At 34.5% G+C, this 23,736-nt stretch overlaps 1 protein-coding gene across 1 annotated transcript in view; it reads right to left on the reverse strand.

Moving 5' to 3' along the window:
• Positions 1–11,271: 11,271 nt before the first annotated feature.
• The window catches only part of LOC306664094 (ovomucoid-like), a 59,973-nt gene continuing 47,508 nt past the window's right edge, over positions 11,272–23,736 (reverse strand). The window contains exons 2-6 of the mRNA XM_079144810.1: positions 21,342–21,442; positions 20,769–20,852; positions 19,858–19,895; positions 12,806–12,921; positions 11,272–12,260 (exon numbers count right to left, since the gene is read on the reverse strand). Of these exons, the coding sequence (XP_079000936.1) occupies positions 12,215–12,260; positions 12,806–12,921; positions 19,858–19,895; positions 20,769–20,835 (267 nt within the window). The 5' untranslated portion in view covers positions 20,836–20,852; positions 21,342–21,442 and the 3' untranslated portion in view covers positions 11,272–12,214. The remainder of the gene's footprint in view (positions 12,261–12,805; positions 12,922–19,857; positions 19,896–20,768; positions 20,853–21,341; positions 21,443–23,736) is intronic.

Consider the following 23,736-nt stretch of genomic DNA (forward strand, 5'->3'; position numbering starts at 1 on the left):
CAAAGAAAACCTATGGGGAGAATTTAATTTGCTGTACTGCTATATGCCTGGCTCTCTCTCTTTATAGAATTTTAAAAAATTTCATATTAAAGAATGTCAGGGGACCCGCAGGCTTTTTCAACGGGGTGATCCAAGATGGCGGACTAGAGGGTGACTGCATCTCCAGTCGCTCCAGAACCCAGGATTCAAGAAGGGGAGGCATTGAGAGACTGGGACTAAAATAGAACCACGGGGTGAGTCTCCCCCACCTGGTGAAGCTTGGCTCGGGTGGAAGGCCCGGATTCGGGCAGCTTATTAGAGTAGGGCAGGGCAGCTAGAGTCTCCCCCAGACAGCCCTGAGCACTCCGGCGGTGGGCTCCTCCCACAGGGCCAGATACTCCAGCTTCTCGGAGCAGGCCCCCCAGTGACAGCCTTTCTGCAAATGACCAGCTCAAGTCCCTGATCCAGTGCGGGAGCTCCAGCCCACCCACATGCTGCTTCAGAGACCAGGACAGGGCAGCCAGGGACTTCCCCAAGCAGCCCGGCTCCCTCCGGCGGGAAGTGCCTTTCCAGGATAGCTTCTCGGAGCAGACCACCCAGTGAGAGCCTTTCTACACAGAGCCAGCCACAAGTCCCCAAGCCAGCGGAGACCTCCAACCCACAAACAGCCTCTAGGACCAGAGCAGGGCAGCCAGAGACCTCTCCAGGCGGCCCTGCCCCCCTCCAGCCCACAGGCTTTTTCAATGGGGCAATCCAAGATGGCGGACTAGAGGGTGACTGCATCTCCAGTCGCTCCAGAACCCAGGATTCAAGAAGGGGAGGCATTGAGAGACTCAGACTAAAATAGAACCACGGGGTGAGTCTCCCCAACCTGGTGAAGCTCGGCCCAGGTGGCAGGCCCGGATTCGGGTGGCTTATTAGCGTAGGGCAGTGCAGCTAGAGTCTTCTCCAGGCAGCCCTGGGCACTCCAGCAGTGGGCTCCTCCCACATGGCCAGCTTCTCGGAGCAGGCCCCCCAGTGAAAGCCTTTCCACACAGAGCCAGCTCCAAGCCCTGGAACCAGTAGCGGGCTAGGAAGAGCTTTCTTTGGAAGTACTGCATTATCAGTTACTCCAAGACTTCAGGCTACTGAAGGCTGGGAGGTGATACACTGGAAATCTACAGGGACACTATAAGCCAATAGAGGAAATCTGCAATATCTCAGAGTCCCACTGACATTTGACCAATATGAGAAAACAAGGGAAGAAAATGTCCCAAACAAACCTAGATACTATATCAATAAAACTCAATGACAGCACAGCAGAAGATATGTCAGAAAGGGAGTTCAGAATGTACATAATTAAAATGACCAGGGAAGAAAATGAGGAGATGAAAGAGCAAATGCAGGCATTGAAGGAGGAGATGAAAGAACAAATGCAGGCATTAAATGATCGCACAAATGAACAGTTAAAACAGCAAATACGGGAAGCAAGAGATCATTTCAATAAAGAGTTAGAGATACTGAAAAAAAAAAAAACAAACAAACAGAAATCCTTGAAATGAAGGAAACAATAAACCAAGTTAAAAACTCCATAGAAAGCATGACCAAATGGATAGAACACCTGGAAGACAGAACCTCAGACATTGAAGACAAAATATTTAATCTTGAAAACAAAGTTGACTAAACAGAAAAGATGGTAAGAAATCATGAACAGAATCTACAAGAATTATGGGATATCATGAAAAGGCCAAATTTAAGAATTATTGGGATTGAGGAAGGCTTAGAGAAACAAACCAAAGGAATGAACAATCTATTCAATGAAATAATATCAGAAAATTCCCCAAATCTGAAGAATGAAATGGAAAACCAAGTACAAGAGGTTTATAGGACTCCAAATATACAAAATTACAACAGACACACACCAAGGCACATTATTATGAAAATACCTAACATACAAAATAAAGACAGAATTTTAAAGGCCGCGAGAGAAAAGAATAAATTACATTCAGGGGGAAACCGATAAGAATATCAGCAGATTTTTCAATCCAGATCCTAAAAGCTAGAAGGGCCTGGAACAACATTTACCAAGCTCTGAAAGAAAATGGATGCCAACCAAGAATCTTATACCCAGCAAAACTTACTTTCGGATTTGACGATGAAATAAGATCCTTCCATGATAAACAAAAGCTAAAGGAATTTACAATAAGAAAGACGGCATTACAGAACATTCTCAGCAAAATATTCCATGAGGAAGAGATGAAAAACAAAGATGAAAATCAGCAACGGGAGGAACTAGCCTAAAGGAATAGCCAAATAAAGGAGAAACCAAATCATGTCAAAACACAAAAATGAGTCAAATAACTGGGAATACAAATCATATCACAATAATAACCCTGAATGTTAATGGCCTGAACTCATCAATCAAAAGACATAGACTGGCAGATTAGATGAAAAAGAAAAATCCAACAATATGCTGCCTGCAAGAGACTCATCTCATAGAAAGAGATACACATAGACTAAAAGTGAAAGGATGGGAAAAAACATACCATGCACACGGACACAGCAAAAAAGCTGGAGTATCCATCCTCATTTCAGATAATGTGGACTTCATGCTAAAACTAGTCAGAAGGGATAAAGAAGGACATTACATACTGCTTAAGGGAAGCATAAATCAGCAAAAAATAACAATCATAAATATCTATGCCCGGATCTTTGGCTCATCCATGTACGTCAAACAAATCCTTCTCAATTCCAGAAATCAAATAGACCACAACACAATAATGCTAGGCGATTTTAACACACCTCTCTCACCGCTGGATTGATCATCCAAACAAAAATTGAATAAAGAAACCATAGATCTCAATAACACAATCAACAATTTAGACTTAACCGACTTATATAGAATATACCATCCAATAAAGGACGAATACACTTTCTTCTCAGCAGCACATGGATCCTTCTCTAAAATAGACCATGTTTTATGCCACAAAGCTACTGTTAGCAAATACAAGAAGATAGAGATACTACCTTGTACTCTATCAGATCATAATGGATTGAAATTAGAAATAAATGACAGAATAAAAAACAGAAACTTCTCCAATACTTGGAGATTAAATAATACACTATTATATGATGAATGGATAACAGAAGACATCAGGAGGGAAATTAAAAAAATCTTAGAAGTAAACGAGAACAAAGACACATCATATCAAATCTCTGGGACACTATGAAAGCAGTACTTAGAGGAAGATTTATTTCATGGAGCACATTCAACAAAAGAAGTAGAAATCAACAAATAAATGAGTTAACACTACAGCTCAAAGCCCTAGAAAAAGAAGAGCAGACCAACACCAAAAGTAGTAGAAGACAGGAAATAATTAAAATCAGAGCTGAAATCAACGAAATTGAAACAAAAGAAACAATCAGAAAAATTAACAAAATAAATAGTTGGTTATTTGAAAAAATAAAATTGATAAACCCTTAGCCACACTAACAAAGAGAAAGAGGGAGATAAACTCAAATTACTAAAATTTGGAATGAACAAGGAAATATCACAACAGACACGAGTGAAATACAAAACATAATTAGAAGCTATTTTGAAAATCTATACTCCAACAAAACAGAAAGCCTCGAAGACATCAACAAGTTTCTAGAGACATATGAATGACCTAAACTGAATGAGGAGGACATACACAACTTAAAGAAATCAATTTCAAGCAATGAAATAGAAGAGGTCATCAAAAGCCTACCAACAAAGAAAAGTCTGGGACCAGATGGGTTCTCAGCCGAGTTCTACAAAACCTTTAAAGAAGAGCTCATTTCAATACTCCTCAAAATAGAAGAGGAGGGAACCCTCCAACTCATTCTATGAAGCCAATATCACCCTGATACCTAAACCAGACAGAGACACTTCGAGGAAAGAAAATTTCAGACCAATATCCTTAATGAACATTGACACAAAAATTCTCAACAAAATTTTAGCAAATCGCATACAAAAATATATTAAAAAGATAGTGCACCACGATCAAGTGGGTTTTATCCCAAGGATGCAAGGTTGGTTCAACATCCGGAAATCAATAAATGTCATTCACCATATCAATAGACTAAAAGTTAAGAATCACATGATTATTTCAATAGATGCAGAAAAAGCATTTGAAAAAATACAGCACCCTTCATGCTCAAAACACTAGAAAAAATTGGGGTAGTGGGAAAATTCCTTAACACTGTAAAGGCCATCTACGCTAAGCCTATGGCCAATATCATTCAAAATGGTGAAAAACTGAAAGCATTCCCCTTAAAAACTGGAACAAAGCAGGGATGCCCTCTTTCACCACTTCTATTCAACATCATTCTTGAGACTCTAGCCAGAGCAATTAGCCAAACCAAAGAAACTAAAGGGATACGAATTGGAAAAGAAGAACTCAAACTATCCCTGTTCGCTGATGACATGATTATATATTTAGAGGAACCTGGAAATTCCACCAGAAAAGTTTTAGAACTCATAAGTGAATTCAGTAAAGTAGCAGGTTATAAGATCAATGCTCATAAATCCAACGCATTTTTATACATAAGTGATGAATCTTCAGAAAGAGAAATTAGGAAAACTACCCCATTCACAATAGCATCAAAAAAAATAAAATACTTGGGAATCAATCTCACAAAAGAGGTGAAAGACCTCTACAATGAGAACTACAGAACACTAAAGAAAGAAATTAAAGAAAACCTTAGAAGATGAAAAGATCTCCCATGTTCTTGGATAGGCAGAATTAATATTGTCAAAATGGCCATACTACCTAAAGTGCTATACAGATTCAATGCAATTCCAATTAAAATCCCAATGACGTACCTTACAGAAATAGAGCAAGCAATTATGAAATTCATCTGGAAGAATAAGAAACCCAGAATAGCTAAAGCAATCCTTAGCAGGAAGAGTGAAGCAGGGGGTATCGCAATACCAGATCTTCAACTCTATTACAAAGCAATAGTAACAAAAACACCATGGTATTGGTACCAAAATAGAAAGGTAGATCAATGGTACAGAATAGAGGACATGGACACAAACCCAAATAAATACAATTTTTTCATACTAGACAAAGGTGCCAAAAATACGCAATGGAGAAAAGATAGCCTCTTCCACAGATGGTGCTGGAAACTGGAAAACCATATGCAACAGAATGAAATTAAATCCCTATCTCTCACCCTGCACAAAACTCAACTCAAAATGGATCAAGGACCTTGGAATCAGACCAGAGACCCTGCATCTTATAGAAGAAAAAGTAGGTCCAAACCTTCAACTTGTTAGCTTAAGATCAGACTTCCTTAACAGGACTCCCATAGCCCAAGAAATAAAAGCAAGAATCAACAACTGGGATAGATTCAAACTAAAAAGCTTTCTCTCAGCAAAGGAAACTATCAGTAATGTGAAGAGAGAGCCTACAGAGTGGGAGAATATCTTTGCTACTCATACTTCAGATAGAGCGCTAATTTCCAGAATCTATAAAGAACTCAAAAAACTCTACACCAAGAATACAAATAACCCAATCGACAAATGGGCTAAGGAAATGAACAGACACTTCACAGAAGAAGATCTACAAGCAATCAACAGATATATGAAAAAATGTTCAACATCTCTTGTAATAAGAGAAATTCAAATCAAAACTACACTAAGATTCCATCTCATCCCAATTAGAATGGCGATTATCAAGAACACAAGCAACAATAAGTGTTGGCAAGAACACAAGCAAAATTAGGTGTTGGGGAAAAAGATACACTCATACATTGCTGGTGGGGTTGCAAATTAGTGCAGCTAGTCTGGAAAGCAGTGTGGAGATTCCTCAGAAATCTTGGAATGGAACCACAATTTGACCCAGCTATCCCACTCCTTGGCCTATACCCAAAGGACTTAAAATCAGCATACTACAGAGATACAGCCATATCAATGTTCATAGCTGCTCAATTCACCATAGCCAGATTGTGGAAACAACCTAGATGCCCTTCAGTTGATGAAATGGATAAAGAAACTGTGGCATATCTATACAATGGAATATTACTCCGCCATGAAGAATGATAAAATTATGGCATTTGCAGGCAAATGGATGAAATTGGAGGATATCATGCTAAGTGAGATAAGCCAATCTCAAAAAACTAAAGGACGAATGATTTCGCTGATAAGCGGATGAGGACATATAATGGGGGTAGGAGGGGTTAACGTTAGGGTTAGGGTTAGGTTTAGGGTTAGGGATAAGGAGGGTGGTAAGAATGGAGGAAGGAAGGACTGTATAGAGGGAAAAGAGGGGTGGGAGGGGTAGGGGTAAAGGGGAAAAAATAACAGAATGAATCAAACAACATTGAACTATGTAAATTTATGATTTTTAATAAAAAAAAGAAAAAAAAGAATGTCCTGTTTGTTTTCTTAAAAATAGATTAAATTATCACTTCATCCATAAAAATATAATACAAAGAAATTTCTCTGGCATTTAACTGAAATTTTAAATTTTTGCTTGGAACAAATGCATTAAAACACAGAAAATATCTTTCCTATTGTGCAGAGGTGGATACTAAAAGAAATTAAAAGGTGAAGTCAGCACACAAATTCATAATGGGCCATAGGGTACTATTAAAGCAGAAAACATGCAGAAATCCTCAATTTCTTTCTTTAGTGTTCTGTAGTTTTCATTGTAAAGGTCCTTCACCTCTTTTGTTAGATTGCTTCCCAAGCATTTAACAATTTTGAGGCTATTGTGAATGGGATGGTTTTCATAATTTTCCTTTCAAGTGATTCATCATTGGATTATAGGAACACAATGGATGTTAATTTTGTATTCTGCTAGTTTGCTGAATGCATTTATAAGTGCTAGAAGTTTTCTGGTGGAGTTTTTGGTGTCCTCTAAATATAGAATCATGTCACTGGCAAATAGATAGTTTGAGCTCTTCTTTTCTTATTCATATCCCCTTAATTTCTTTCTTTTGCCTAATTGGTCTGGCTATAGTTTTAAGGACAATGTTGAATAGAAGCGGTGAAAATGGGCTTCCCTGTCTTGTTCCTCTTTTTAGAGGAAACACTTTTGGTTTTTCTGTTTAGAATAATGTTGCCCTTGGGTTTGTCATATATAGCTTTTACAGTGTTTAGTTATGTTCTTTCTATCCCTGTTTTTTTTTAGTGTTTTAAACATAAATGGATGCTACATTTTGTCCAATGCTTTTTCTGAATCTATTGAGATCATCATATGACTCTTGTTTTTAAGTCTATGTTGAATTGTTTGTTAATTTCCATATGTTAATCAACCTTGCATCCCTGGGATGAAACATACTTGATCATGGTGCAGTATCATTTTAGTGTGTCTTTGAATGTGATTTTCCCATATTTAATCAATAATTTTTGCATCTGTGTTCACCAAGGATATTGGACTGAAGTTTTCTTTCCTTGATGAAGTCAGCAAAGTAGCAGGATAAAAAATTAACACCTAGAAATCAATTGTGTTTCTATACTTCAATGACAAATTAGCTGGAAATTTCTTATTGTATAGTCCTTAACATCTTTAAATACTTATGGTTATTTTAATAATTTTGTATTTTAATTTTGTTCTAGAATCAAAAGCGCTTTCCCATAACTGTAAGTTACATTGTTGTTTGTACAATTACCTTTACCAGTGACTTTCATATTTTCCTTTGCTTTTGTATTACTCTTTAGTATCTTATTTCAATTTGAAGAATTCTTTTTTGCATTTCTTATTTTTTATTAGCTAAGGAATGTCTTTGTTCTCCTTTTTTTAAGGATAGTTTTTAAAGGATTGTTTAGTTAGTCCTAATGTTCTTTGTTGCTAGTTTAGCATCTTAAAAATATCTTCCCACTACCTCTGGCATGAAATGTTTCTACAGCAAAATCTGCTGATGATCTTTTGAGGGTTTTCATTGCATGTGACAAGTCATTTTTTTTTTTTTTCCTGCTGCTTTCAATATTCACTTTTTGCCTTTGATTCTTTACAATTTGATTATATTGGATCTTCGTGTGCATTTCTTTGAGTTCATTCTATTTGGGTGTCATTAAGATTCCTGGATGTAGATATTTCCTTCTCCATATTTGGGGAATTTTCATCCCTAATTTCTTTGAAAAAGCTCCTCTATTCACTTTAGGATTCCATAATGCATATATTAGTTCAAATAATGTCCATCAATCCCTTAAACTTTCTTTTTCCTTTCACTTTCACTTTCTTAATGATCATCTGATTGAATAATTTCTAACATCTATCTTTGTATTTGCTTATTTCTATAATCTGAGTATTTGTGGCCCCCAATGTCATTGGTTTAATTCCTCTAATATTCCAAAATGATGGTGTTGGGAGGTGATTAGGTCATGAAGATGGAGTCCTCATGATAAGCATTAGCACCCTTAAACAAGAGTCTATAAAGAGCTAGTTTACATCTTTTGCCATATGACGACACAGCAAGAAAATACTATCTGAATCAACAAATGAGCTCTCATCAGACATTGGATCTGCTAGCACCTCATCTTAGAATTTCTAGCTTCCAGAATGGTCAGAGATAAATTTTGGCTGTTCACATGCCACCTAGGCTATGGCATTTTGTTACAGTATACCAAACTAAGGGCACTGAACCTTTTATCTTTTTGAATGGTTAAACCTCTCTATTGAATATTTAAGTTATTGCATTCTTCACTCTGAGATTTCTGTTTAGTACATTTTTATATTTTCTATTTCTTTGTTGAAATTCTCATTGTGCTTGTTCATTATTCTCCCAACCTTGTTGAGCATTTTTAAGAATGTTACTTTGAATTTCATGTCAGGTAAATCATATATATTCAGTTTATTAGGGTCAATTCCTGGTTATTTTTCTTATTCCTTTGTTTTAAAACATACTTCCTTGACTTTTGAGTTTGTGTCAGCTCATTATACAAACCAGCCACCTTTCCCAATCTTTCTTCACTGGCCTCATTTTGAAAATACACTTATCAATTAGCTCAGTGGGAGACACTAGGAGTTTTTCGAACCTTTGTGCTGTTCAAACACCTTTGTTCTCAGGTGTAGAGAGTAAGCCAGAGTCTGTCAACTCTGGAATAAGCAAACCAGATGTCAGTTTTTTATCATTGTCGGAATGTTGGACAGTCTTCCTTTCCTTCCCTCTCCAAAGAGAAACTGTAGGTTGGGTTTTTCCTCTGCCTGCTCACTGTATGCTAAACTAGGTAGTGGGGTTGAGGCTTATGCCAGCTCATTATTTCATACTTCCATCTTTGTTTTATATACTTCTCAGGTGTCCATACTGTACCAGATATCATCATTGTTCTAAGGCAGGTAAGACAGAGACAGTATTGCAAGAAGTTCCCAAGAAAATAAGAGTATTGAATGCATGGTCTTGTTCTTTATTTCCATCCTTAGGGAGAATCTGGGAAGTGGAGGTTACCTCACAGTAATATGGAGCTGTCCTGGATGGGGCTTTAGAGGAGAGATTGTCTTCAGCTCTCCTATTGCTTTTAGTGTGGGTGGAATCATGCTCACCCTACACACAGGATCCTCTTAACTATTTTCTAGATTTTTGCTGTTGAGTTATAGTGGGTGAGTGGGGAAGAAGGATTCAGTGTTCCTATCTCATTATCTTGATAATTTTCTTATGCTGAATTTATTTTCAATGAAGATGTAAAAGACATTCCATTGGGAAAAACAGTTTTTTCAATAAATAGTGTTCAGATAACTAGAGAGCCACATTAACTGATCTTGTACCATCATCCTGAATGTGGAACAACTATAAAAATTTGAATGTCACATATAATTATGTAATATAAAATATAATAAATTCATAAAATATAATAAATTCATAATAATTATAATATATTAGTTAATGTAATAATACATAACCTAAATTATGATTTCCACTTATTTTAATGCACATGTGACAATTTTCTTTAAATATTTGCAGAATTGAAAATTTTGGACTTAATAGGTTAAAAATAAAAATGTTGGACCCCTATCTCACCCAAATATTAACTCAAAATGAGAACAAGGACAAATGTGGGAACAAGCAAAACTATGATACCATGAGAAGAAAATGCAAGGGTAAACCTTTATGATATTGAATTCAGCAACAGATTCTTCATGATGACATCCAAAGTGTAAGCAACAAAAGAATAGAAAAGATAAATTAGACATTATCAAAGTATTTTTTTATTTCAAGGGGCACCTCAAGAAAGTAAAAGAAAGGTCTGGGGATGAAGATCAGTGGTAAAGTGCTTTGCCTGGTATGTTTGGGGCACTGGATTCAATTCACAGCACTACAGAAAATAAACAAAAGAAGAGAAAGCAAAGAAGAAAGAAAAGGAGGGAGGGAGGAAAGAAGGAAGAAAGGGAATATCCAGAGAAAACATGTGAAAATCATATATCCGATAAAGAACTTGTAACTGGAATACATAAAGAAGTTTGACAACTCAAAAATAAAATGATGAAAACCCCAGTTAACCACAGACCTGAAAAGGGAGGCAGACAAGGTATAATTGCACATTTTAGTTAGGCATGGATGGAAGACTAGTCAGGTAATGAAATTGATCCTTCATTAAGACAGAGACAGAAAATCTCAGAGCATTTCAATTTTGAAAACATGTTATTGCCCAAATTTAATAAATTTAAAAAATTACACTCATCTGAAGATTATGACTTATGATATTGTCTGGAAGATATTTTGTCTTACTCTTCACCTAGGCACAAGGCTGTGTTTACCTCAGAGTCAACTGCCCTCCAGACAAAACACAATTTCCTTTGTACCATATCAACCTGGTGGCAGAATTGCATCTGACTATAAAACAAAATGCAGTATTTCTTTCATTTTGAGTTTTATTAATCTCATAAGGGAACACATAAACTGAAGCTAATAATGGATTTAAGTACAAGAATTAAAAGTCTGGTATTTGTGAAACTGTACAGCAGAGTTCTTGGTACTGAGTAGTTGCTCATTTACTACTGGAAAATCAATTTGACCAATATATTGTCAGATCCTTGAGGAGACCAACCACACCTTGCTTTGATTACCATCTAACAGTATGCATAGATCCTGATATATACTGAATGTTTAATGAACCTGTCAATTCTCAAGGAACAAATACCTGTATAACTATATCAATGTTTGCTAAGGCATCTCTTGTACAAGATCTATACAAAAGAAAGGAAAATACTCAGTTAAAAGTGAACATATCAAGGACAAGTTATGGTTGCCCAATAAACTTTCATTCTAATGGATACATAAAGAGTGGTATTTGAGATGCTAAGTAAATGGTCTTCATATTTTTCACTCTTCCATTGTCACAGATATTTATGGGATAGTGCCATGAAACTGACATAGTGGTTATGGTACAATGTTGTCTTCAAATATTAATTCTATATTGATTTGGTAAGATAAATTTTAAATAAGCATTTGGACCTCCAGTTAAGCACAATTCTCATTGGCTGACAGAGATGAATGGACTACTATTCCTGTGTTACCTAAAAATGGAAGACCTGAGTTGTGGAGAGCAGAGCTTCCTCTAACCCAAGACATTGTGCCCACTTTAGAAAACATTACTGGAAATACAGGTCAAATCACAGATTGACTAAATTGTATGCTCCTTTGTGTCTGTTCTATTGGCTTAACCTGTATTCTAACAAATACTTAAAACATTTTTCTCACTCTTCTGTATAGAATCTGCATTTCTTTAAATGCTAACTTTATTTTAGGAACAAAAATGTGTAACTTGGGTCACTGGTTAAAATTTCTCCAGAAAAACCTGTCTTTGCTCCTGAAGATTTGATCCATTAGAACAGGGAGGGGCTCAGTTATCTATACTCTTCATGTACATTTAAGGCAATTTGGAAACGTTGCTCTGAGTAGATTTCCCTATGCTTCACCTGTGTGTGAACATACTGTACAACCACAAAGGTAAAAAGTTATTTTAATAAAGTAAATATCATGCAATATGCAATAAAAGTATTTAATGATTGAGAAATGTCTTCTATTTCAGGCTATAAATACATAATTAAACAAATGATCTTTCATATTTTCATCTACTATTTGGACAGACAAAATTAAAAGTGTGGAATTTTAAGATTTGAGAATTACAAGGATTTCCTAATCCTTATAGATTCCCCTGCCTTCCAAAACAGGATTCACCTACTTATCGAGGACTTTAAGACACGAGAGGTTGATGTTCCGTTTAATCCAACAGCAGATCGGAATTACTAGAGGAGTCCTCTGAATGCATAGCACGACAACACAAGGGTTAGCATTTGTCAAAATGTTTTAAAGTAATTTTGCCATGACTTTCTCTGCAGAAAAAAAAGAGAGGGAAAATCAAAAAGTAACAGGTCAGTTTCTCTTATGGTGTCTGAAAGCTTCCCCACAACTAAATATTTAAGCAAGACATAGAGTGGTGCCCTTGCATCCTACTTCATACAGCATACCCCACTGCCCACCAGACCATTCACATGTCCTCTCTCCTGCTGTGGGGCTACTTTCTCAGTCCTGACTGAGGACCTGAGGAAGGAGAGGAGAGAGAGTCACAGTTTACTGCATCTCCTAGTTTACATATCAGTCTACTTCTAGTAATTACAAAAGATGATATTCAGTGAAGTATGGTTAATTGATTTAAGTATTTGAAAACAAGCCAGCACCATATATATGGCTCAAGCTAACCTACTTAGAGAAGTGGAAGTTCTAGGGTAAAATTGAAGTGTGTCTGTTCAAGCTTTAACAGGAATAAAATAGCTCTTTACTGTGTACATGGTTGTAGATGAAGAGAAACACAGTAGTTCCTAGCATGCTGGACTGTTAGTTCAACAAGAGAAGCAAATGTTTACTAATGTACTCTTACCTATTGGCAAAGCAAAATGTACAGTAATTATTGTAGGTTTTGCCATCAGAAGCACAAACTGGATTCTTTGTCTTGTCACAAACAAATGGTGGCTCTGGGTAACCTTTACATCCTGACTGTACAATTCAGAAACAACAAAGATATAATCAGAGATGACACATCTGAAAATAATCTTCTTAATAGTATTATAAAGTGCCATACATGGCAAAGACAATGAGAAAACTATGTTTTTATTATAGATCCATCACAAAATAAACCTCCCTGTAATCAGAAACCAAATGAAGAATAAGACATTTTAATAACTTTTGTAGTTTTATCAGCTTCTCACCTCAAATTCTGTTCCTCTCCTATTTCAGACTTAATCTCAATTTTGTATTTGTCATTCACCTTCTTTTCTTTGTATTTTCACTGTATGTGTAGATATTCCTAAAACTCTATACTGTTTAATTTTAGATATTCTTGAAATTCATATTCACCATAACAAATTCACGTTTTCTGAAATATTTTATCAAATATAGCTTACATTCATTGAAAGCTTTTATAATTGTTTATTGAAATAATATAGTAATGTAATCTTTAACCTTAAGTATACTGCATTGTGTGCTAATTTGATTGCTACTAAAGAAAAATTTGTTACATTTTGATAATATTTTTATACACTGATGTACTTGGCATGTGAAGATTTTATTTAGGATTTTTGGATTTATTTTGAAGACTGACATTGTCTTCTGAGTACCCGTAATACCATCTCTTTGATTTCATTGGTCAATAATTTTGTTACAATGTATGTAGATGTGGATTCTTAAATAATGCTTTCCTGGTTGGTAGAATGCAGTGGGACCTTTAAATCTATTCATGATAGACAAATAGTGGAAATGACTTAAGTGTCCATCATTTATCCAATGGAAAAATAACTATGATATGTCATCAATCAATGACATATCATTCATAAAGTACTGATACATGTAGCAATAAGGATAAGTCTTGAAAACGTTACATTAAGTGAATGAAGCCAATCACAAAGACCACATCTTATACAATTAAATTTATATAAAATGTCTACAAAAGGTAAACCTATAGGCAGAAATTACATTAGTGATTCCCTGGAGTGGGAGATGCAGGAAATAGTGACTTTCAGTCAATGGGTATCTGGAATCTAATTATAGTATTACAAATGTGACAATTTGTATCACAGTTTAATTTAACTGCTTGGTAGATTTAATTTTAAAAATTATTGAATTATGTCTGGGAGAAATGGCACATTTCTATAATTCCAATGACTCAGTAGGCTGAGGCAGGAGGATTGCAAGTTTGAGGTCAGTCTCAGCAACTAATTGATACTCTGAAAATACAAAATGGAAATTACTGGGAGATGTAACTCAGTGGTAAAGTGCTCCTGGGTTCAGTTTCCAATATTTCTCATAATCACTGAATTATGCATTTTAATTGAGTGAATTATATGGCATGTAGACTGTGCTTTAGTAAATTTATTAATAAAATATACATTCACATCAGAAATTTAGGTAACATTTTTAAAATAATTTATTTTCCAAGAAGACTAAAGGTAATGAAGACTATCCAAATCTCTATGAATCCTTTAAAAATTATACTAATCAACAAGAAAAACTCATAAACCTACACAAATCATTTGTATTCAGCATAGCCAGAAGACAAAAAAGGAAACAGCTTGACAGTATCTTTTTGTACAAAAGTAATCAAATTTTGATGAGATTATTACCTAAACTCCAGTGCAAGCAAGCTTCTTACAAAGAACAGAAGGTGGGGGGAAAGAAGCCACAGAAGAAAGAGGAAAACCTGCAAAAAAACTGCAAAGAGAGATGTGGGGACTTGGAAACTAAGATGCAACTAAACTCTCCCGAAGAGTGAGCTGCCCACCATTCACATTAAAACAATCAAAAAATGCCTGCTTGACAAGGCTATGCTTCGAGGGAAGAAATTGAAAACAAGGGAATTTGAGAAAGACATTATTACTTTCCTGTGAAAGTTAAAAATAAAGAGGGGAAGGAAGAAATGTAAATGGTAAATGTAAAAGAAGCATGTGAGGACGTTTAGAATAATGCAGTTCAAGAGAGAACTAAACAGTTCAAAGGATAAAACCGCGCGCGCGCGCGCGCGCGCGCGCACACACACACACACACACACACACACACACACACACACACACACACTTCATTTCCACATTTCTCATAGTGTCAGAAGAGGGCACTCCTCACTAGGAAACCTGTAAAGGACTCTACACTACCAGCCATTTGTGTCCATAAAAATTTAGGGAAAAAATGTGGTTCCCACCTATGTAAAACTTATTTAAGTAAAAAATAACAGAAAATTGAGACTCAAATACCTAAAACTGTAACCTAACCTCCAAAGTAGACAACCATAAAGCAGAAGAAACCCCTTCATGAAATGTTCATAATAAAATGAGCTACAGAGTCACTAGCAAACCTTTGGGGATGTTGAAGCAAAATCCTTGTACCTGATGTTGAACTCCAGAAAGGATGTTGCTTCTTTAAAATATATGTGGAGCAACACTCAATTGAATTCAGGCAAGGGATATAAGTTAAAGTGAAAATATTTCCACAATAAATATTCAATTACAAGTTGCCCTAATACAGAGTAAAGTTGAGCAAATATTAAGGCAATAGAAAAATTACACTTACTTAAGCAACACTGAATCTTTCTTTAGCATTTTACTAATGAATGGGTTTTATCCAAATAAGGGATTATTGTGGAAAGTTAATCAAAGGACTGATTTTGAGGAATTAATATATATAACTTTTTTATTTAATATTGAAACCTAAGTGGGGAAAAAATGTGAAAAATATATAAAGCTCATGTATTCTGAAGAAGTAAAAAAGCAAACTACAAATGGAAGAGGGAAAAAAGTAAAGGCAGTTAAATGAATTTATTGCTTGTGTATAAAGAATAGTGAGAGATAGAATAAATGTCATGACACACTGAAAAACCAGACACTCACTCGATAAAACTTGGGTTTTTATTTTTCTTTCTTTCTTTCTTCCTTCCCCCTTTTTTTTTTTTTTTTTTTTTTAAGCCAGGCACCACTGTAATGCACACCTGTAATTTCAGCTACTCTACTTGGGAGGTTAAGGAAGGAGAATTGCAAGTTTGAAGCCAACTGGGTAAATTAATGAGAACTTATCTCAAAATAAAATTTAATAAAAAAAGGCTAAGACATAGTTCAGACATAGAATACTCCTGTATTTCATCCCCAATTAATCAATAATTTGATAAATAAATGATAATTATATAAATGAATAATTAAATATAATTTTAGCAATGTTATATGGCAAAATGATTTTTACAAAATTTATTGGTTATATCAATATGTGTAGAAAGATCCCACTTATTAATTAAAACAGATTTTTAATTTGGCTATATTAATTAATATGTTATAAACCCAAGATGAGGTTAATTAAAAGATCAAAATGAAGAGAGGCAAATGTATATTGGATAAGGATTAATTGTATTTTACTGCATAATTGTCGCCCCCACAAAAATGTGTACAAAGAAGTATTCTGTTCATACTAATCTTGCACTAACAACAGTTTAATAATAGATGATTTTTAAGAAAAATGGGCACTTTTTAAAAAGAAAACCTTGACATAAATAATGGTCACACCCCACTTTTTTGCACAAAAAAAATTAGCATAAACTCTACCACTATAAGGTGGTGAACTTCAGAAATAAGAAACCACAAATTGTACTTCACTATCAGGCAAAGTAGAGTTCAAATGAAAGTCATTCAGTATGACAAGAAAGGGTGCTTTATAATGCTGAATACTATAATTCACAAGAAAGATAAAACATTATGAATACCTAAATATTACATAACTAGAAAGCACATTTATGAAACAAAAATTCAAAGAAGGAAATACAATGATAACAGAAGACTTCTGCATACCACTCTCAATTCAAGAGAGATCAACAAACAACAAAGCTGTTAGAATGCACAGACTAAAGAATATCATCATATAATAGATTTATGCATATATCCCAATGAGATATTCTGATCATCTGGAATACACTTTCTTCTCAAGAACACACTGGACATTCATGAAAAATGGCTCTGTATTAGATCATAAAAAGTAATCGGTAATCTCCATGCAGTTAAAATAAAGGATTGAATAAAATAAGACATAAGTAATAAAATAAAAAAAAACACACAAAAAAGTCCTTCACACCTGAAATAAACAAAATATTTTAGAACATACTTGCATGAGAGGAAAAAACAAAATCTCAAGTTAGAACATTCCTAAAATACAATTATAATGATAAAAAATCTTATTAGAATCAATTTGATGTATTTAAAGCAGCAATCACAACTCATAGCTTTATGTACATATCTATATCAACAAAAATGGAAAAATTAAAAAATTAAATTTCCAATGAAAAAGTTAGAAATAAATGGCTAAAAATAAAAGCCATAAAGAAACAATTAGAAAAACGAAAAATCACAAGTGAATACAACAGATTGGATAAATAATAAATCAATCACAGTTTCTTTGAAAAAAGCAAGCTAAATTAATGAAGAAAGATGTGAAAGGCATAACAATGTAATGTAAAATAAGAAGGAAAATTTATTGAAATATAGTAAATTAGAAAAAATATAAAGACTATATTGTATACTTCATTACAAAGAAATCCAAAATTCCATAAGAAATGGATGTTTTTACAAAACATAGATTGTCCAGTTTAACCCCATTAGACTCAAAACTTAAAAGACTAGTTTCCATTTAAAAAGTATAAGCATTTAATAAGTCAAAATCACATACAGAAAATGAGCAAGCCCAAAGTATTTTAAAGGAGAGTTCAACTCTCAAAAGTACATAGTCCCTATATCATACAAACTGTTTGAGGGAATAGAAAAAGTTAAGGAAAATTTACATGTGTTGATGAAGCAAAAACAACATAGATTTCTAAGCTTGATAAAAACAAAGCATAATACATTTTCAGATTATTTGCATGTTATTGAATAAAATATTAGTAACAGGATCAAATGCAATTTAAAAAAAAAAAAACAATGACCAAGTGGAATCTATTCCTGTAATGCAAAACTCACTCAATATTAGAAAGGCATTCCTTATAACACACATTAATAATCATAATGGGAAAAAATCATATGTTCATCTGTATAAATATGTAAAAGTATTGACAAAATTCTACATAATTTCTAATAAAAATACTTAAGAATCCAGAATTTAATGGAAAATTCCCTCATACATACACATATGCATCATTAAGTCAGCACCTTACTGAAGGCATTTTGGCTAAACAGGAAAAAAATTAAAATGTAAAAACAAAGTTCGTTATCTCCAATATTATTTAATATTGTATTTGAGAATTCAATAAAGAGCAAAATAAATAGAAATTTAAAAAGTAAAGTTGCTTATTGTATCTGTTTGCAGATGACAGTGGGATAGGAAGACTGAGGAAATCATTAAAATTAAATCAAACAGTAAGAGAATGCAACACATGACCAGCATATAAAATTAGTATATAGAACTTCATTGCCTCTTTATTTACAAAAATAGTCAGTTGGAAGATAAAATTCATGGCAAATACAGCTCTTTAAAATGACTACAAAGAAGACAAAATAGCTAGGAATATACTTAACGGACTGTGTAAATTTCATGAAAAATGATAAACAGTGCTAGATAACACAAAAGTATTCTTAGAAAATTGGAAAGATATTTGTTTCATGTAAGACAACAAAACATCTTTAACATAGTGTAAACTGATATCTTTAAGTTTGCAGGGAAAACACATTTATCGACAAGAAAATGCTGCAAAACAAAATCTGTAGTGTGGGTGAATTTGCTCTACTGGGTGTTGAATCATTGTATAAAACTTCTAGAATTTGAAAATATGCTACAATTCAAATAATAGGCACATGAGGAGAACAGAAAGTCCCTAAGTAGACCAAGGGCATTTGGAAGTTTAAGTTTGAAGGGGCACTTCAAATCACTGGAGCAAAGGTGGACATTTCAAGAAATGATTTGGGTAAAATTTACTTTCCATTTGGAAAAAAAGGGATAAAGTTGAAGATGTATCTCATAGTATATTTAAAACTCCCAACATATCTGAGTTAAGTAAAAAATAAAATAACAAAAACACCATCAAGGATGAATTGCTTTAAAGTCACCCTCTAAAAGCAGATGATTGAAAGTTTTCTAAATCTGACTCAATAACCAAATTTAACCCACATAAAAAATATTCACATGGCAAACAAGCCCCATAATCAAGTTATAAGACCCTTACAACATTTTCAATGTAATTTTCATAATAAATTGTTGACATTTAAAACTTATCAGAATAACATTAAAAAAAGAAATTCCAAGAATAATGTATACAGAATATATGAGAAAAAAATTCCTTTAGAACATGAAAACAAAATGAGAAGATCATGAAAAAAATGACCCTGGAATACATGAAAAGATGTCCAATTTCACTCATGTTTAGAGAAATATAAATGAAATCTTCACTCTCACACAAAATAGCCACAAAAATTTAACAGATCCTACCCCCGGTTGGCAAGGCTGTGGGGACCAAGGTGCCCTCATCATTGTTAGTAGGATTACAAACTAGGATGACTCTTGTGAAGGATCTTTTTTATTTTCCCAAGGGGTAAAATTCATGATAATATCTAACAGCATCCCATATATTTTTACATATTGTCCTAATATTTCCCCATTTAGAAATTTACTTTGAAAATATGTATTCACAAGGTTGTTGTGAATGTTGGAAACAATTTAAATGCTGAAACACAAAAGACTGAATTAACTCTTGTACTACTGCATGATGTAGTTCCATACAACTAGTAAACAGGGAGGAGTGCTTGTATGAGTAAAACCGCTTCTGGAGTGCTGGAGTTCCTATATCTTCTCCTACACAAAGATACTAACTTAGATTCACTGTATAATGAATCATTTCTGTCATGAGCATTTTACCATACAGCAGTTGATGTTTTTAAGGTTAAATATTTTCCACCTCCTTACAAATTTAAAGTAACTTACATCTATCTCGTCATCAAAGTCCTGAGACAATACGGGATCTGTAAATATAAAAAGAGATTAAATGACAGGTGTCTCCTTTGATATAGTCCCACCTTTTGTGAAAAGAAATGGGTGCAGGTATTTCAAAGAGGATACTATGCTCCACGAACTGAGTCTTTTATGGCACTGATACATATGGGAATCAGATTGCAAAACCGTAAGCAGTGCTGATTCTTACAATATGTCTAACTTTGTCTCCAGTATATTATATTCTTTAACATCGTTAACACCCTCAATTGAAGATATTGTTTTCCTTGTCACCTACATTCTATGTATGAGGACACTGGAACCCAGGAAGGACAATGACTCATATAAGATTTCTTAAATATGAAGGGAATGAATCAGAATGTAGAGTCAAGCCGTCTGCTCTATTTTCAATGCTTTTCCAAGGACAACATTAATTGCCTCACAATGAAAGTAAAAACGATCATGAATTATAGTATAGACTAATTTTCCCCAGAGTTGCCAATGAGGACTGACTTGATATAATGCTCTGATGTTAGAATTGATAAGCAAAACTCGTAGACATAAAATAATTGACATTATTCTAACAAATCCCACTGGAGAATATGAATTTCCAAAATGGGGAAGGGAATTAGCTGAAGTACTCTAGCTCCATAGGTGGGAAAAGATAAATTTCCATGCTCTAGAATTCAGAGGCCATACATATTCACCATATGATTCCTCTCTTTATATTCTAGGGCAAATTCTATTAATGTAATTTTAAAGGGACATGGGCACTGTGTTCTACTTGGTTTACCAGTTCAAGGAATCTAAACTAAATAAACAACAAATTCTTGGTGATATCAAACCATGCCTGCATTTTCTAGAACATGAAAAATGTTCTATACAGATTTAGAAAATGTACTCACCAGAAAAAAGATGAAATAACAACATGATGAATAAAACAACTTCAGTCTTCAATGAGAAGTTTGCCATTGAACTTCTTCAGGTACCTTGGAAGAATGTTGTAGAGAAACTTTCAGAATACTTACACAGCCCCATCAAGTTTCAATGAATGAAATTGGATTTTTTTTTTTGAGATTACACTCACACATACAAAAAAATAAAAATAAATGACCAGTAGAAGTTAAAAAAAAAAAAAAAGAAATTAGAAAGGACTATTTATTTCCTGCATCCACCCACTTAAGAAAGAACAGTTACAACCTCTGAGTTTCTATATTCCTTTATTCCTCTTTAAGGGAGAACATATCCTTTCCTCCTCTGTCCCTAACATGAACAAGAAATAATCATGTTAACCAACACAGACGGAAAAATGCTGAAAGCAACAATTGCCTGTGTTGCATGTAAGGGTGCATGTACTTTTGAGTGTTTTGTCTGTACTTCAGAGAAGCAGAAGCAGTTTCATCAGAAGGACAAGACGAGGAGATGTCCTGCCAGCAATTCTCCATGTACAAGCCACTATATCTTATGCCTCATATTACCTTCCTGAGAAAGAAATATGCAAAAGGAGACAGCAGCTGTCTTGCTCACTCTTGCTTCTTTGTGGACGTCGACTATGTCAAAGAGTCTCTTTTTAAGATTGCTGTATAAGGAAAACAAAACAGTGAGGTGAGATTAGACACAGAAGAGCCACGTGTCCTGGAAGTGACCTGGAACTTGCCTCATGAAGACATTATCAAAGCCATGCCTCCATCAAAAAGTAAGGGGATAAATAAATCACCAGCTAATGAGGAAGAAAATGATAAGTATATTTATAGATTTTAAATTAGATAAAAATTGAAATATTTCCAATTTTTCTTGAACAGAGACAAGAGAGGGAAGAAAAGTAAAGTTCCAGGAACTACACTATACAAATATGGCCAGTACTTTTAAAACCTAGATAGATAATGATAACCACCTGGAGAGTTTGATGAAGTTTGAAGTTCCTCCCCTGAGACTGATTTGATTTTGATTTTCCACATTAGGTTCTATTCATTTAGTCATTGGTTATTGTTAATACTGGTGACTGAACCCAGGGAAGCTTTGCCATGAGTCACAAACCCAGTCCCTTTCACTTTTTATTTTGAGACAGGGTCTCACTAAGAAGCTGAGGGTGGACTCGAACTTGCCATCCTTCTTCCTCAACCTCCAGGCATTGATCTGTTTTTAAGCCTCCAAGATGACTGTATTGTGCAACTATAGAAACCATAGAATAGATTTTGGAGCCTCAGTACCTCAATCTTTATATTTCTCTAAACTGGAGATTTCATATTTAATGGAGACACATTATGTAAACTTATCTGTGGCTAGCTTTATTCATATGACATTTAAATTTGACTTCCTTTTCTGGTCATGATATATAAATTGATTCATTCTTTTTAAAGCATTATATGATGCATATAGTATTACAAAAGCATTTATTAATTTAAACATATTCACAAAGGAAATCAGTTTTTGGTAATTCCCTTTTAAAACCATGAGGAAGAGATTATTGTTATAGTTTATTGTTAAAAACTAAGAACCAAGAGTTAGACAACTGTGCTGTCAGTCTTAGAATTTTGGCAAAAGTAGTTTAGTGACCTTGTAAAAATTGTATATATTCTCTGTTGTGTAAATTATCGCATTTATGAAAAGGGAAAAAAATAGTGTGTCATTTATAATTATCAAATGACTTTTTACTTTCAAAATGCTTGAAACAGTGCCTGACGTATTGCACACATTATTCAAGTATAAAAGAAGCACTAGAAAAGGGTTGAAGCATTTTAAGTAGTTAATGAAAACATTTCAAAAAACGCCTGTAACATATGTGCAAATCAAACAGAGCAGTATTAGAAAAGACCATTATCATGTAAAAATTATTCCAGAAAAAAAACTCGTTTCAATATCCAAAGATTAAAAAAATATAATTCATTGCATTAACAGGGTAAAGATAAAATCATGTGACAATATTTACTGACACCTATTTGTAATAAAAGCATCTTTTTTGGGGGGGTTGGTACTGGGGATTTAACCCAGAGCACTTTATCATTGAGCCATATCCCTAGCCTTTTTATTGTTTGAGACAGGGTCTCATTAAGCTGCTGAAGTCCCTGCAAAGATGATGAGACTGGCTTACATTTAGTGATCCTCCTGCCTCAGCCTACCAAGTTCTGGGATTACAGGTGCGCGCCACTGCACCTGGCTATTAGTTCTGCTACTTTTGGAAACGTAATCAAGTTCCTGTTATCACAATCCAGATACAGTTTCCTGAGTAAACGGTTCCCTGTTCAGCTGTGGCTATGGCTCAGTGGTAGGGAGCTTGCCTAGCATGCACAAGGTCCTGGGTTCAAAGTGTCAGAACTGCAAAGAAAATTCCCCTGGGATTCTCTGTAGTCCACCCATCTCTCTACCTCCAGCCTCTGGCATCCAATCATCTGTTTTCATTCTCCTTTCAAGAATGCCATATGAATGAAATCAGGTACTATGAAACTTTTTGAATCTGGTTTATTTCCTTTAGCATAAAGTATTTTTTTTCCACCCAGGCTTTTGTTTATATGAGAAGTTTGTTCCATTTATGGCTGAGAAGCATTTTACAGTATGGATATAGCATGTTTGCTTATCCATTTGATGGCTAAGGGACACTCGAATTGTTTCCAGACTGAGGTGATTACAAATACAGCAACTGTAAACATTTATGTAGAGGATTTGGTGTGAACATAAATTTACATTTTATGTGGAACACCTAGCAATAGGATTACTGAATTATGTTTTCTAACTTTATAAGAAACTACCAAACTGATTCTAAATTGGTTGCTCCATTATACATGTCCACTAACCATGTATAGAGATCTATAAATTTCTAGAAACTTGAAATTGTCAGTTTTTTTCCTAAGTATGTAGTGATATTCCCTTGTGATT

This window comes from Sciurus vulgaris (assembly GCF_902686455.1).
Source record: "Sciurus vulgaris genome assembly, chromosome: 6".
Taxonomy (NCBI): Eukaryota; Metazoa; Chordata; class Mammalia; order Rodentia; family Sciuridae; genus Sciurus; species Sciurus vulgaris.